The sequence below is a fragment of the Cupressus sempervirens genome, chromosome 5 (assembly GCF_028749045.1).
Source record: "Cupressus sempervirens isolate cs-2001-9-10 chromosome 5, ASM2874904v1, whole genome shotgun sequence".
Classification (NCBI taxonomy): domain Eukaryota; kingdom Viridiplantae; phylum Streptophyta; class Pinopsida; order Cupressales; family Cupressaceae; genus Cupressus; species Cupressus sempervirens.
Window position 1 is genome coordinate 933,803,003 of NC_143122.1, and position 17,466 is coordinate 933,820,468.

Sequence of the window (17,466 nt, forward strand, 5' to 3'; positions counted from 1 at the left end):
GGCTTTTGGGGCTTTGAATGATGCCTAGGGCTTCATCTGAAGCCTATACTAGAGGAGCTTCAAATGAAACCCCTTGGACACTTCATTCGAATGTTGGGCTTTGTTCGAAGCCCCTAAAATTTGACTTCCCAAAATTCCATCTAATTTCTTCATGATGGAAAGTGGGAACCATTATTGTGGCCCTACTCTATTGCAAAGAAACTTTAGTGGCAATATGATATATCTAAGGTTGAACCTTGAGGGAAGAAATTAGAACATTTTGAGCTTGAATTCAACCAACCTACTAAAAATAGTAAAGAAATAGAAAATCTACACTAAGATAGCCCTTATTGAAAGACAACTCAAATATATTTTTGGGTGACACAAGATTTCCCTTAAACCCAGGATGCTCCTTCATCAAGAAAATCATATGGGTTGTTAATTTCGAGAACCAAATTTGAAAGAATATATTCATTAGATGAAATATGTTAATGGATAATATTTATATTTCTTTATTTAACTCTATAGACTAGTGGTGAGGCATTGGTATATGTGATAATTATTTATTATTTCAATGAAAAATAAACCAAAATATTTTTCATTTGTTCTGCGAGGATTATGATTATTTTTATTTTTTGTTATCAATTTTGTGATAAATTGTTTAGTAGCATTTTTTGTTGGCCAATGATCTAAAACCCCATTGATATACTTTTGCTAACTCTTGGGTGTTTTTGGGAAAATTGTTGGAAGAACAAATAATGATGATCTGTATTTATAATATTTACCTATTTAGAAGCATCATGTGCACATCTTTATGAAATCTATGATGTCACTTAACAATCTCTAGTTTTAAGCAATGAGGGGGTAAATAAACTTGTCTTAAAGGGTCAATTTGAGTACTTCCTCTTTCACATTTTGCATGGATGTGATTTTTTCCCATGGATTTTTTCCTTTCCTCAAATCATTATAGATAGAAAATTTAAACTTATATATGAATATCGCATTGTAGTTGGCAAGAAATATTTTACATTCTTTAACACATTATTCTATATTTACCCAAAGTTACAGTTAGGTGTATGTTAGACTATTATGTAATTTTCTAATTAATCATTTAGGTCTCTTGTATAGTAGCATACTTAATCTTACCTATGCTATGTACTTTTTCTTCTTCAAGTCATAGGATGTTAATACATGTTGTGATCTAATTTAATGGTCACTTAGATTTTAATTAAATCTTCTTATTATTTACCATTTACCATTGTATATCATATTATTATTTATGCTTTCTCTTTTGCATCAAAAGAATTTATGTTATTAGAGAATTTCCATTATTATTTCACTCTTTTTATGATAGCTGTTTAATTATATATGATGTGTGCAAGTAATATAATTAAAAATCAATTTGAAGAATGAACATCTTTAAAATATAATAAACAAGTAACATACAAATATAACTAAAAATCAACACACAAAGATATATAATTTAAACATTATTTTTACAATAAAACTAAAAAATAAAGTTAATACCACCTAAAAATATCATATATTTTTTATATATTATAACTTTTATAATAAAATAGAGTTGAAAAACAAACAAAATCTTTGCAAATGTTTTTTTTCTTTTTTCTATCTTCACAAATATGAGGAAGAATCTCTTTGAGCTATATCTTTTTATTTAACTTGAATATCAAGAATAGAATCCGTTAAGGGACCTTTTCAAAGTCCAAGTCTTGACATATGCATTCACACATACCTTAAATACTGTTTATTATATTTGTCTAATCCAGAGCAACCTTTAGTAGTCTAAACTATAATTGCCTAATCTATACTAACATATAAGTGGCAAGATAGACCAACTCGTCACAAAAGACAACAATACATTATGGGAAGCCATGGAAGGAGGTCAGAAAGAAGGCTAGCTACTTTGTCTATACTCATGGCTTAGGACTCCAGCTATAATCCTCTATAATCTCAGTACAATAACCGATAAGAATAAGAATCGGTTTATATAATCTGTCAGGATCAGAGAATATCATAAGAAGGACAAGAAGAAAAAGTCACAAGTAAGTCTGATGTAAAGACAAAAGGACTTTAAGATGATGATGAAATCAGTTCAGTTAAAAACGCGTCCAGGCAACATGTGTGACAGACATGTCTTGACCCACTCTATAGTATACATGTTATTGTGAACATTATAAATAGGAGCTCAATTGAGATATCAAAACATATCTTCAATTCATTCATCTTAGTTTGTATTGGGTTAATTTCTCTAAGATAATCTTGTTTTTCATTACTAAGTTTGAGTTGAAACATGGCTAGTTTCATTTTTGTGCTAATGATAATTATGGTGGGTTTATGGGAAAATGCAAGCGGCTCCTTAACACCTGACTACTATCTGTGGACTTGTCCAGAGGCTGAGGCCATTGTTTTTGGTGGAGTGGCAAGAGCTGTAGCCCAAGATCCTCGCATGGCTGCCTCTTTACTACGCATGCACTTCCATGACTGCTTTGTTCAAGTAAAATATTGTGCTTCCATCCATTTGCACCTTATCCCATAGGTTCCTTACAAAAGGCTATATTTCATCTTGTTTTCATGTCATAATGATATTTTATGATTCTAGGCTTGTGATCACTTTAATGTTGCAAAGATAATTGTAGTAGTTTCACTTGGTTAGACATCTACAATATAGATTTTTGTTGTGATTCCTTCGTATAAAAGATGAGGAATTCAGCAATTTTTAGATATCTCGTTGTATATGTCAATAATGTTATTGGTTAAAGATAGTAGATCTTGACAATTCATTTCATGAAATGTTACCATTATACTTTGAGTAAGATCATGTGTAAATTTTTACTATTATGTTTTGTATCATGCTTCTCTCATCCATCATCACAATGACTATAGATCATAGAACATATTCTTATGTCAATACTATTATGATTTAAGATATTAAACTTTTACAATCTATAAAATGTTACTATTATGCTTGAGATTAAGATTGTGTGTAAATTTGTATCAGCATGTTTAGGATCATTCATAGTGACCATTATCATGAAAGAATGTGATGATGGATGATAGAGTATGATCAGAAATGTCCGTACTAACAATTTACACACATTCTTGTCCATGAACATAAGAACAAATATTATCGATGTCAAGAAATTATATTTCTATGTTATCTATATGAGGCATGGACCTTTTTTCATTTGCTCTAAATTATGCAAGATATGTGCAGGGCTGTGATGGTTCTGTTCTGCTGGATGACACGCCAACTTTGTTAGGGGAAAAGAATGCAGGTCCAAATGCAAACTCCCTGCGGGGATTTGAAGTAATCGATTCCATCAAAGCAGAGCTTGAGTTTTTTTGCCCTAGAATTGTTTCATGTGCTGACATCCTTGCAATTGCAGCTAGAGACTCAGTGGCTTTGGTAACCTCACCACACTTATTATTATACATAACAGGATACATTTGTATTTCATGGTTTACCGTTTACCACATAGGGAGATCGCTTATATCCTCCATGCATTTCTTAACAAACCGTTTTCTTTTGATTCGTTACATTTTTTTTCACAGTCCCATCATTACTCCTTGGGATTCTAACGAAGTATAAGCAGCGAAAATTTCTTCATAGGAGTATTTTATCTTTGGTCTAAGATAGGGATTTGGTGTTTGTTGCATCAGTACACTCTTGGAAAAGATGTTGAAAACGAAATTTATTAGGTTTGTTATCTGTTGGTTCTACCAAATGAGATCACGAGTGTGGGTATTTTGAACTAATCCATTTTAAGCTTTGACTGTCTTAAATGAATCATCTGAAATCATAACTAATTTCACTAGTAGTATTTTATCTAAATGTATGACTTCGTATTAACTCTGAAGGACATAAATAGCACCCACTAATAAATAAATGATATTTAGTTAAAATGTTGAATAATTAAAATCGACTAACTTTTTCTAAACTTAATTTGTTTCCTAATGTATATTATTCAAGAGTGCCCTATTAACCATAAATGATTTCTAGATTAAAATTGCTATTTAAATATAAATAAATTTGTTTTCTATTTTGCAGACAGGAGGGCCAGCATGGATGGTACAGTTGGGAAGGAAGGACAGCAGAACAGCAAGCCAAAAACTAGCAAATCATAGCTTACCTCCACCTTCCTTACATGTTAAAGATCTCGTTGATTTCTTCAAGAATGTTAGTCTCACTCTAGAAGATATGGTTACACTCTCAGGTATATTCACAGATCATTTCCTTTTTCTACAACTCTAGCCCTATAAACTCAGTTGTGGCTTTACTGGTCCTCAAGTTCTAAGGAGTTAAAAGAGTTTTTAACAAAATGGGTAACATAGTATTCATCATTATGATCTTCAGTCAAACTCTGGCTAAATACAAAATGGGTAACATAGTAATTCATCATTCTGATCTTCAATCAAACTCTGATTATATATAAAATGGGTAACATAGTAACTTATCATTATGATCTCTAATTAAATTCTAACTATATACAAAATAGGTAATATAGTAATTCATCATTTTGATCTTCAATTAAACTCTGGTTACACACTAAATAGATAGCATAGTAATTCATCACTATGATATTTAATTAAACCGTGGTTGTATGTGAAATGGGCAATGTATACTAATTTATCATTATGATCTTCATTTTGGCATTTATATTAGTTCATCATTCTTATCTTGAATTAAACTCTGACTATGTAGAAAATGGATAACATAGTAATTCACATCATTCTGATCTTCAATTAAGCTCTTGCTATATACAAAATGGGTAACATAATAATTCATGATTATGGTGTTCAATTAAAATCTTGTTATATATAAAATGGATAACACAGTAATCCATCATTCTGATCTTCAACTAAACTCATTCTATATACAACATGGAATAACATAGTGATTCATGATTATGATATTCAATTCATATCTGGTTATATACAAAATGGGTGACATTGCAATTCATCATTCTGATATTCAATCAAAATATGGCTATATCCTTCAGGTGCTCATACAATAGGCAAAGCAAGGTGCTCCTCATTCTCAGATAGACTTGAGAAGAAGCCAGAGCTCCCAATCGGAGTAAGATTACTTACACCATTGCAGCAGCTGTGTTCCAGTAAAGGAAACCCTTTAACTGACCTAGATTTGAAGACTCCTGTGATATTTGACAATGCCTACTTTAGAAACCTTCGTTCTGGCGAAGGACTGCTGAAGTCTGATCAAGTACTCTATTCCGAAAGGGAAAGCACCAGGAAGTTAGTTGAACATTACATAAGAAACCCAGAGGCCTTCTTCCATAACTTCAAGATATCCATGATAAAGATGGGAAATATTCGCCCTCTTCTTGGCAAAGCTGGTGAAGTACGTCGCAATTGCCGCTTTCCTAATTGATCTCGTATGGGTTTTATGCTTGGTTATTGTTATTCATTATATTTGTATTAAAAAAATAATAACTATTAGCTTCTACATGTGCTGGAAGTAGTAATATTTTTTTTTAGGTGTTTTGTGTGTAAAATGTATTGAAGAATTGACTGGGATGTGAAAGATGAATAAGGGTTACAATTATGTAGAGGTCTTCTCATAAAGAGTTGGGCATTCTATTTTTTTATTTCACAAAAATAAGTTGAGCTTATTGGTTATGTGAGTTACTATAATGTAATATGACTTTTCAATTATAGATTTTTTTTATCTATTAAAAAAAATATTATTTTTTATTCATAAAATTTATTTCTTATATAATGAGTTATATTTGATAAGTGGGCTTTATATTGTGTTAATATGAAAAATAACTACTTTGAAATGTGAGTATTACTTTTTAATTATAGATTTTTTCCTTACAAATAAAGTATGATTTTTCAATTGTCCGTCTTTTTAAGATAAAATTTACCTAATTTAAAATATGAGAGGCTTTTCAAATTATAGATTTTTTTTCTTACAAATAAAGCATGGTTTTTCAATTGTCAACCATTTTTAAGGAAAAAATTTACTTGTCATGTAATGAGATATATTTTTATCAATCGTAACATGTGAATGATTTTATCTTGTGCTCATACAAAAAGAGCTAATTTGAAATGTGATTGATATTTTCTTCTCATTCTTGTCTAAAATATGTAATAATTATATCTATGGTGCATTTAGTGTATCTTAATAGCTATAATTAACTTGATAGAGTTAATACAATTTCAATATGTAACTATTTTCATCATGGTTGAATAGCTTGTCTAGTTAAAATAATTGAGAAATATAATTTCTAATAGAAAATAGAAAAATATCAATTAAGGGAAGATATAAAATTGTGTATTACTTGCTGGAAGAAAAAATATCTTTCTTCAAATTGTAGAGAAGTCATTTGTGGCATTATCTCTCATAGTGTTAACAATAATCAATTTAATTGATTTGTAGAACCACATCTTATTGAGTTTTTGTAATTGTGAAAATTGTATTCTTGACACATTTTCTCGTTTAATTTGTGTGTGCTTTGTCGCTGTCACTTGAAATAGTTGCATAAATGATATAATTTGTGTATGGTTATCCCACATGATTAGCCAAGTGTTTGCATTTACTTTTATGATCATTTCTTATATGCTTATTTGTGTGCATGCATTGCTAGTCTACTTATATTACTACATAATTTTAATCATTAATCCTAACATCCATAAACATTAATTTTCATCTCATTGACCTCTCTAACATCTTGATTTTTTTTTAATATCAAACTTACTTATCATGTAATGAGTTATATTTTAATAAGTTACCATATTCTTCACAAAATATGAATAGTTTTACATTGTATTTAGTATGAAAAGAACTAATTTGTTTAGCAAAAAGAGGGGTAAAAATTTATTAAGACAGAAAGGAATACAACAAGGAGAGCTCAACAAGGAGCTCGATCCTGAGCAACAAGATCATGTGAGTAACTTTTCAGATATATATCTTTTTTTTACAAATAAAGTGTTGTTTTTCAATTGTCAATCACTTTCTAAGATAAAATTTATTTATCATGTAATGAGTTATATTTTTATAAATTGAAATATTCTTAACAAAATATTAATGATTTTACATTATACTTGGTATGAAAATAACTAATTTGAATGTGGGTGAATTTTCAGTTATACATCTTTTTCTTACAAATAATGTATGGTTTTTCAATTGTCAATCCTTTTTAAGGATAAAATTTTATTTTCATGTGATGAAATATATTTTGATCAATAAGTTGTAATATTCTTGATAACATGTGAATGATTTTGTATTGTGCTCATACAAAAAGAGCTAATTTAAAATCTGATTGAGATTTTCTTCCCAATCATGTCCAAAACATGTAATAATTATATCAATGGTACACATAGTATATCTAAATAGCTAGAATTAAACTTGATAGAGTTAATATAAAATTTTCAATATGTAGTCATTTCTGTCATAATTAAGCAGCTTGTCTGCCTAAACATTGAGAAATAGAATTTCTAATAAAAATATCAATTAAGGGAAGATTAGAATTGTGTATTACTTGTTGGAAGAAAACATAACTCTTTCTTCAAATTATAGAGAATTAATTTGTCACATTATCTCTCATAGGGTTAAGAATAATCAGTTTAATTAATGTTTAGAACCACATTTTATTACTTATTGTTGTAACAGTAAAAATTGAATCCATGATACATTTTCTCATATAATTTGCATGTTTTTTGCAGTTGTCCCTTGAAAAGAGTTGCATAAATGATGTAATTTTTGTATGGTTAGCCCACATGCTTAGCCTAAAAGCTTGAATATACTCCTATGATCATTTCTTATATGATTATTTGTGTGCATGCATTAATAGTTTAGTTGTGTTATTGTCATAGGGGAAATATGCAAGACTCTGAGAAACTAGTTAGTAGCACCAATTTATTCAAAATGTTAAACTAGCAAACTCATTCAACCCTACAAACAACAAAATAAGAAGCATAATCAATCAAAAATTAGTAGATCATCAAACATACAAACTAAAAGATTGATTCAAGCTTCTATTGCTTCTCTTTGTTCACATGAGGGATTGCACTTAGTTGTGAATTGGGCAACACCTTGACTCCAGACTCCATAAAATGATAAAAGATATTGATTGGATGATAACAAAATGATAGTAAATTGACAATGGTTCGATGTGAAAGTGATTGATGAAATTAAGAGATAGCAGGGTTGTTTATATAGATTTTTGGAAATCCATAAACAGTTGATATCAATTCGGGAAAATCATGATCAATAGACAAGGATAAAAGAGACTAGAGGAATAATTGGAAAGTTTTCAATTTTATACCAAAAAAGACAGATGATAAAATTGGAGATATTTTCAATTTTTGGAGATAAAGTTTTAGAAAATTGAAAATGAAAACATTAAAATCATTTCTGATTTTGGATTTTCAAAAAAATAGATTTTACAATTTATGAAGATTTTCTAATTTTTAAATTTTATATTTCCTCATAAAATTGATTTTTCAGATTTTAGAAGATTTAATTGAATAAAAAAATTTAGTTAAATTTGAAAGACGAAATCAAAATTAAAATTAAAATTGATGTGAAATAAAAATAAAACTTAATTTGATTTAGATTTTAATTTTGATAAAGAGGAATAATTAGATAATTTAAATAATTAATCATTATTATTTAAATTATGAGAATTTGAATTTAATTAACTAATAATAATAAATTAATTAAAGGTTTATCAACTAAATAAGTTTAATTATTTAATTAATATTAGGAAAGATTAAATGATGCAAAGATTCAATTATAGAGGAGTAAAGTGTTGGAAATGCAAAGAGTAATTGAGAGGGGAGGGGTGAATCAATTACTATAAAAAAATTCCCTATCCCTATATGTCAAATGAAAACTTTTTACTGATAATGCAATATTGTCTAGCTTAGTTAATACTAAGTTAATCTTGTAACTCGGTTAAAAAAGTAGTCTTGTGAGTATTAATTTGTTTTAACCTTTAGTAACTTAGTTACAAAAACATAAAGCATAAATAAAATAACATGAACATAGAAAACATCAAGATTTAACATGGAAACACAATTTGGGAAAACCACCATACAACTAGTTACAATAATTGCACTCTTTTGAAGTGAGCCCAGTTAGGAGCCAACCCTATTAAAGGTTTAAATACATACTATTAAGTATGACCTTGTTAGAGGATTTAAATCACCCTATTAGCAGTGGCTTGGTTAGAGGTCTTCAAACACTTCAATCTTGAAATGTTACCTTGTTAGGGGATTTACAATATGATTATTAAGTCAACTCTATTAAGAGATTTCTTTACTACTGTAATGGTTAGAAGGTAACAAAAATTTGACCTTATTTATGAAACAACTTCATTTGCATATTCAAATCTTTGTTCTGGCTTGACCTCTAGATCCTTATTGATAAAAATATTCTTTGCATCTTGTCTTCCACACTTTTTTGCTCTATCTTCGCTCACATATCCATCTTATTCCACATCTTATCACTTACTCTTTATCTTCACTATTCGACCTTTCTTATAACATAAATTTTGATAAGTTAGCTTGAATACCCTTTCAAATAATTGATAAATATCCAAATAGTCAGCTTCAATTAGTTAATTATTTGACAAGTGTATTCTGTTGTCACTCGATCAATTCTAAGATTGATCACTCTGTTAACACTGCAACCTAAATATTCTTATTTGCCCAACTAGTTGGTTCGCACTGACTGTCCTTCCTTACCCTACTACTTAGTCAATACTAAATATGCTTGGTTAATACTATAAGTTCTCCATTTCTTAGTTAATACTGACATTTGTGTAACATCAATGACAACATAAAATTTGAAGAATTGTTTTCAACATAAAGATGATTAATTAACAATTAAAAACCCTTAATTAATTGAAGAATAATTAGTGCATTAAATGTAAACTCACAAGTCTGTCCATTTTTTGGTGTCTACATTTCCCCCTCTTTGATATAATTTAATTATGACATTGTATCAAAGAATTTCATATTAGGTTCTATCCCAACTTGCCCCAAAGCTAGAAAGTGGACTATATGCCCCCTTGAGAGATTATTTGTGCAAGAAAGGCATGAATGATCTCTCAATAGAAGATGAGAAATGTTACATGAAATGATGAAAGAGAAGAATAGTTAGCAAGAAGTGAAGATTTAGTTTGATGATGATGATTGTTTGATTGATAGAGATTGTTTTATAAGAATCAAGACTCATAAAAACTAGTTTGTAGCACCGATTTATTCAAAATGTTAAACTAACAAACTCATTCTACCTTAAAACAATAAAATAAGCATAATCAATCAAAAATTAGCAAATCATCAAACATGCAAATTGAAAGATTGCTTCAAGCTTCTATTGCTTCTCTTCGTTTGCATGAGGGATTACACTTAGTTATGAATCAAGCAATACCTTGACTCCAAAATCCAAGAAATGGTGCAATATATTGATTTAAATGATAATAAAGTGATTAATAGTGAATTGGAAGAGGTTTGAATGTGAAGGTGATTAATGAAATTAAGAGATAGGAGGGTTGTTTATATAGATTTTTTGGAAATTCATAAATGGTTGAGATTGGTTTTAGAAAAATATGATCAACGAACAAGGATCAAAGAGATTGGAAGAATAATTGGAAAGTTTCCAATTTTAAACCAAAAAAGACAAAGGATAAATCTCAGAGATTTTCAAGTTTTGGAGACATAAAGTTTCAAAAAATTGAAAAAGGAAACATTAAAATCATTTCTGATTTTGGCTTTTCAGAAAATTTGATTTTTTAGTTTATGAAGATTTTCTAATTATTATATTTAATATTTTCTCATAAAATTTATTTTTCAGATTTTAGAAGATTTAATTAAATGAAAAATCAGTTAAATTTGAAAGATGAAATTAAATAGAAATTAATTTGAAATTGAAATTGATGTGAAATGAAGATAAAATTAAATTAAGTTGAGAATTTAATTTAATGAAGAGGAATAATTGGCTAATTTAAATAATTAATAATTATTATTTAAATTATGAGAAATTTAATTTAATTAACTAATAATAGTCAATTAATTAAAGGTTTATCAATTAAATAAGTTTAATTTGTTGGATACAATTGTCTAATTATGTGTTGCCTTTGATGTTACAAAAATGGCATATCAGTTGTCGGTCAGTGCTTACCAAGCTCACTTGGTCAGCAAGGCAATTTTCCTTGTCTACCGAGCATTCCTGGAGATTACTTTGCGAAGAAAATGTCTACCAAGATCACTTGAGTGTCAAAGGAAATTATGGCAGAAAGCAGTGTTAACCGAGTTCTCATGGTTAATGAAGGAAAGTTGGTCAAAAGTCTGTGTTCACCAAGTTCACTCGGTTGCCAAAGGATTTTGCAAGTTCGTAGTATTAACCAAGCTTCTATTGGTTAAAACAGGAAATCATTTCAAGATTAGTGTTTACCAAGCAGGGTTGGCCAATGAAGGATTTTGTTAATTTGAGAAATGAAGTTTTAATTATTTCAAGTATTGGTTCTAGTTGACTGTGGTAATGATTATTGGTCATTGTAAGTTGTGATTGAGCCAACTTGATAATTTGTATGGTATAAATATAAGGTCAAGTTGAGATTCTAAAGTATGAGAGAGTATGCAAATGTTTTGATTGATTGAGAAGGCAAGAGTGTGAGCAAACTTGAAGGATGATCAGATATCCTTGTGGAGTAGAAAAGTAATATTCGATCAGGAAGGATCTAGCATGAAGCAGAATAGAGATCCGTAATCAGAAATTCAATTGTATCTCATTCAAGTCATTTCATTGTTACTTTCTTACCATTGTAGCAATGATTCCAAACTCTCTTAGTAGAGTTGGTTTAATAGCTAGCTGTAAATCCTCTAACAAGGTGATAGTTCCATTGAATTGTTCTAAAGACCTCTTGCAAGGCCACTCCTTATAGGGTGGTTAAATCCTCTAACAAGGTCACACCTAATAGTGTGTTTTGTAACCTTTAACTAGGTTGGCTCCTAATAGGGCTCACTTCAAAAGAGTGAATATCAGTAGCTAGTTACTTTGTGGTTTTTCCTATATTGGGTTTCTACATTAAATCTAGTGTCTCATGTGTTCATGTTATTACTTTTATGCTTGCAAATTAATTACTGTGAATGTTTAAGATCAGTAATAAGTAAATCACACTACTTTTACCAAGTTACAACATTTTCTATGTGTTTACCGAATTACAACATAAATCAATTTTATTGTTAACATCCAAGGGATCTGAAATATTTTTGTAGTAACTGATTCCCCCTCCCCCTCTCAGTTACTACATCTATATTTCCAACAATTGGTGTCAAAGCTTTTGGTGCTTGAAGGAAAGGTTTCAAGGACCTAAGCTAAAGATGAGGATGTCTTACAAGAGAGAAATTTCAAGGCTTAATAGAGATAACTTTTCAACGTGGAAGGGACTAATGAGACTTCATTTGACTTCCATTAGTGATTTAGGATTGAAATACCTTGATGAAGAATACACAAATCCTTCTGGTACATTATCTATTGGTGACATTGCTAAGAAAAAGACTCATAACACCATGATGATAGACATTGCATCTGCTCTAAGACATGAGGAATTTGATGACATCAAGGACTGCAAAACTGCCTTTGAAATGTGGAACGAGCTAAAAGACATCTATGGTGGTGATGAAAATGTGAGGATGGCCATAGTAGAAAGCCTTAGAGGATAATTTGATCAGATGAGAATGAGAGAAGATGAAAACATTGCTAAATATGTTGAAAGGATCAAGGCCAGTGTCAGTGCAATTAAAGCTTCTGGAGGAGAGATCAAAGAAGAAATTGTTGTAAGTAAAGTTCTTAGAACATTGCTTCATATTTATGCAATTAGAGTATCTACTATTCAAGAAAGAAGATGTGAGACAAATCATAAGATAACTTTGGATACCATAGTAGGAAGATTGACAGCCTTTGAGCTAGATAACTATGACAATTATGTTTCATCTTCCAAGAATATTGAATCTACATTTGAGGCCAAGCTTTCACTTAGGAAAAAGGCAAGAAAATAAAGGACACTCAATCAAAAAGTGAAGAAAAATCAAAGGAAAGTTCTAATAGTGATCTTGAAGTTGTTGAAGCTCTACTTGAAAGGAAATATTCTAGAGGTAGAGGAAAATACAAAGGTAAAGCTCCCCTAATTTGTTTTTCATGTGAAGAAATTGGTCATATTGTAGCCAAGTGCCCAAACAAAGAAAGAAAGTATGAGAGGAAAGGTCACAAGTGTAATGGCAAGAAGGATTTAAAAAATCACAAATCATTCAAAGATAAAGGTAAAAAGACATGTTTTATGGCTAAGGATTCTGATAACAATGTAGATGAAATAGTTTACATTGCTGTGAAAGATGAATCTGATGATGATGAAGGAGATAAGATGGCACTTATCTCTCATGTGAGCAAAAATGATACATGGATCATAGAAAGTGGATGTTCACATCATATGACTGATGAGAAAACAAATTTTGAACACTTTGAAGACTATGATGGTGGTAGTGTAAGGCTTGTAAATAATGAACCTTGTTGCATAAAATGGAGAGGTTGAATCTCATTAACCAAAGAACTTATACATGTGGCAATGCCTATTGGGTTGAAGGACTAAAACATAATCTGCTAAGTGTAGCACATCTAATCAACATTGGATTCAAGGTGGAATTCATGCAAGGCAAGGCAAGAATGTTGGATGACAAAGGAAAACTAATTGGATCAAGCAAACAAACAAAAGGTAACCTATTTTATCTTGATCTTGATGAGTGCTCATGTTTTATTGCTCAAGTTGAAGAAAGTTGGTTATGGCATAGAAGGTTACATCATGTAAATTTTTATAACATGGTGAAAATAAGAAAATTCAAGAAAGTAAGAGGCATTCCCAGTTTGAAGAAACCTAATGTTGGTTTATGCAAGAATTGTCAGATTGACAAAATGGGAAAGACAAGTTTTAAAAGCAAAAACTATCAATCTAAAGATATATTGGAAATTGTGCATACTAATTTGTGTAGACCTATTGGAATAGAAAGCTATAGTGGAGAAAAAATCTTCATTCTTTTTGTTGATGACTACTCTAGAATGATGACTATTATGTATCTAAGAGAGAAGTCAGAAGCATTTGAGAAATTGAAATGGTATTTAGCAAGAGCAGAGAAAGAAACAGGGAAAAGATTGAAATGCTTAAGATCAAATAGAGGTGGTGAATTCATCTCCAATAAATTCAATAATTTTTGCATTGAAAGAGGAATCAAAAGATAGGTATCAACCCCTGGAACTCCCGAGCAAAATAGAATAGCTAAAAGGAGAAACATATCTATCATAGATTGTGTGAAGACTCTAATGATTAAAAATAACATTGCTACCAAATACTAGAAGGAAGCTATCAGTACTAAATTTCATACCTTAAACTAAGTGCAGTTGAAGAAGGAAATCCTTATGAGTTATGGTATGGCTATAAACCCAATGTAAGTTACCTAAAAGTATTTGGAAGTAAATGTTATATCTAGAAAGAATCTAGAAAAGGAAAATTTGATGTGAAAGATGATAAAGGTATATTCTTAGGATATTCTTGCAAAAGTAAGGCATATAGATGTTTGAATTTGTCTACTCATAAAATCATAGAAAGTGCATTTGTGAGAATTGATGAGTTTGTAGAAAGGACTAAACAAAAAAGAAAAAAGGAACCAGAGGATTACAGGAGATTTGTTTACGTCAAACTAGATACATTGCCAGAGACATCTGCCAATTAGGAGACTTCTACTCCTGAGTCTTCCTTAGTCACCGAGTTGCAAGAAGTTCAAACTTAGTCACAAGGACCTGAGTCACATTCTGAAGCTACCGAGCAAATGCCTATCAAGTCTGAGCAACCAGAACCTAAAGTTGAAGTTCAAGAGGATGAAAATGCGATTCATTTAAAAGGCAAGGAACCTATATTAACCAAGTATGTTAGGAGGCATTATGCACCAGATCAGATTATTGAAGACAAATCAAAAGGTACGATGACAAGAAGTAAGCTAAAAGGTACATGTTTACTTGTTGATTTTGAACCTAGAAATGTCAAAGATGCATTGGAAAATCAAACTTGGATTCAGGCTATGAATGAAGAGATGGAGAAAATAGAGAAGAACAAAACCTGGACTCTTGTACCTAGGCCTAAAGACAAAAATGTGATTGGAACAAAATGGGTATTCAGGAATAAGTTGAATGAAGATGGTAAGGTATCAAGAAACAAAGCTAGATTGGTGTGTAAAGGGTATTCTCAAGAAGAAGGCATTGATTATGGTGAGAATTTTGTTCCTATTGCAAGATTGGAAGGTGTCAGGACCTTACTTGCATATGCAACACATAAAGGATTTAAGGTAGATCAGATGGATGTTAAATCTTCATTTCTCAATAGTATTCTTGATGAAGAAGTCTATATTGAACAACTTGAAGATTTTGTTGATCAAGACAAAAGGGACATGGTCTAAAAATTACACAAAGTATTGTATGGTTTGAAACAAGCCCCTAGAGCATGGTATGAAAGATTGCATAACTACCTTATAGAGATTAGTTTCCAAAGAACTAATGATAACAGTAGTTTGTACATTAAGGAAGGACCAGATAATAAGATTGTTTTGGCAGAAATATTTGTGGATGATACTTTACTTACAAGGAATGATGATCTATGCAAATAATTTTTAGAGAAAATGAAAAAAGAGTTTGAAATGTCTATGTTTGGTGAGATTAAGTTCTTTGTTGGACTCTAGATATAGTAGAGCAAGAATGGTATCTACATCACTTAGTCTAAGTATATCAAGGAGATACTCAAGAAGTTTGGTATGGAAGATTCAAAACTAGTTGGAACCCCTATGTTTACTGGACTAAAGCTTACCAAAGATGATGACTCATTAGAGGTAGATCAGATCTTATATAGATCAATGATTAGAAAATTATAGTATGTAGTTCATACAAGACCTAATATTGCTCTTATAGTTGGTATAATGGCAAGATTCTTGGAAAAACCCAAAGAAAATCATATGATGGAAATCAAAAGAATCTTGAGATGTACTTGAAAGGTACTGAAAATTATGGCTTATGGTATGAAATTGAAGGAAATCTAAATTTAAAAGTGTTTATTGATGTTGATTGGATAGGAAAAATTGGTGACAGAAAGAGTACAAGTGGTGTCGGAGTATTCTTTCTTGGTAAAAGGTTGGTATCTTGGACAAGTAAAAAGAAAAATTGCACATTCCAATCTACAGAAAAAGAAAAATATGTTGCAACAACAGTGAACTGTTCTAATATTGTTTGGTTTAAATAATTGTTGAAAGGCATGAAGGTTGAGATCAAAGAACCAGTTGTTATGTTTTTTGGTAATACAAGTGCAATTAATATATCAAAGAATCCAATGATGCATTCCAAAACCAAGCACATTTCTATAAAATACCACTTTGTCAAAGAATTGGTGCAGGACAAAAAAATTAGATTGGAATATGTCCATACAAAAGAACAAATTGCAGACATATTTACCAAGCCATTACCTAAGGATACATTCTTGTATCTAAGAGGTAAGTTAAGGGACATTTCCCCATCTGAAGCTCACTAAAATAAAGTTTTAGTGATGCATCAATAGGAACCAAGTTGAAAATCTATCAGTTGATACAACATAGTCAAGAGAACATTGCATATGAATCAGTACTCAAGGTACATTGATACTCATTTGGTATGTGTTTTCTTTAGCATGTGTTGTCAAAGAGGGAGAGTTTACTAACATATCTTTCTGAAATTTATTTGAGGGAGAGTTTATTGTCTTTCTAAAATTTGTTTTGAGGAATAAGCTATGTAATTCCTTCACAAAGGGAGATTATTACATTAGAGAAGTTTGTGGCATAAAATCTAAGAGGGAGAAACTTTCTATTAGAGAAAGTCTTCTTTTCAAATTTCACTATGCTATGACATATTGTGTTGCCATCAATGCCAAAGAGGGAGATTGTTGGATACAATTGTCTAATTGTGTGTTGTCTTTGATGTTACACACACAAATGTCATATCAGTTGTTAGTCTATGCTTACTGAGCTCACTTGCTCAGCAAGGCAATTTTTATTTTCTACCAAGCATTCCTGAAGATTACTCTACGAAGATAGTGTCTACCGAGAGTGTCAAAGGAAATTATGGTAGAAAGCAGTGTTAATCAAGTTCTCATAGTTAACGAAGGAAAGTTGGTTAGAAGTCAGTGTTCACCTAGCTCACTCGGTCGCCAAAGGATTTTGCAATTTCACAGTGTTAACCAAGCTTCTATTGGTTAACACAGGAAATCATTTTAGGATTAGTGTTTACTGAGCAGATTCAACCAATGAAGGATTTTGTTAATTTGAGAAATGAAGTTTTAATTATTTCAAGTATTGATTCTAGCTGACTATGGTAATGATTATTGGTCATTGTCAGTTGTGATTGATCCAACTTGATAATTTGTATGGTATAAA

The 17,466-nt window shown here is 30.5% G+C and overlaps 1 protein-coding gene across 1 annotated transcript; it reads left to right on the forward strand.

Annotated features, from left to right (window-relative positions):
* The first annotated feature begins 2,204 nt into the window (after positions 1–2,204).
* On the forward strand, positions 2,205–5,673 carry LOC149559014 (peroxidase 40-like). Its single transcript, XM_089828358.1, has 4 exons — positions 2,205–2,494; positions 3,215–3,406; positions 4,049–4,214; positions 5,001–5,673. Exons 1-4 carry the CDS (start codon positions 2,291–2,293, stop codon positions 5,387–5,389), a joined length of 951 nt encoding a protein of 316 aa, XP_089684484.1. The 5' UTR covers positions 2,205–2,290; the 3' UTR covers positions 5,390–5,673.
* Positions 5,674–17,466: the final 11,793 nt, after the last annotated feature.

Bases quoted from the DNA above. Each gene is read 5' to 3' on its own strand.
- LOC149559014 (XM_089828358.1), top strand. From the start codon at position 2,291: ATGGCTAGTTTCATTTTTGTGCTAATGATAATTATGGTGGGTTTATGG. The intron at 3,407-4,048 runs GTAACCTCACCA...TCTATTTTGCAG, and splicing joins CTAGAGACTCAGTGGCTTTG to ACAGGAGGGCCAGCATGGAT. The intron at 4,215-5,000 runs GTATATTCACAG...TATATCCTTCAG, and splicing joins AGATATGGTTACACTCTCAG to GTGCTCATACAATAGGCAAA.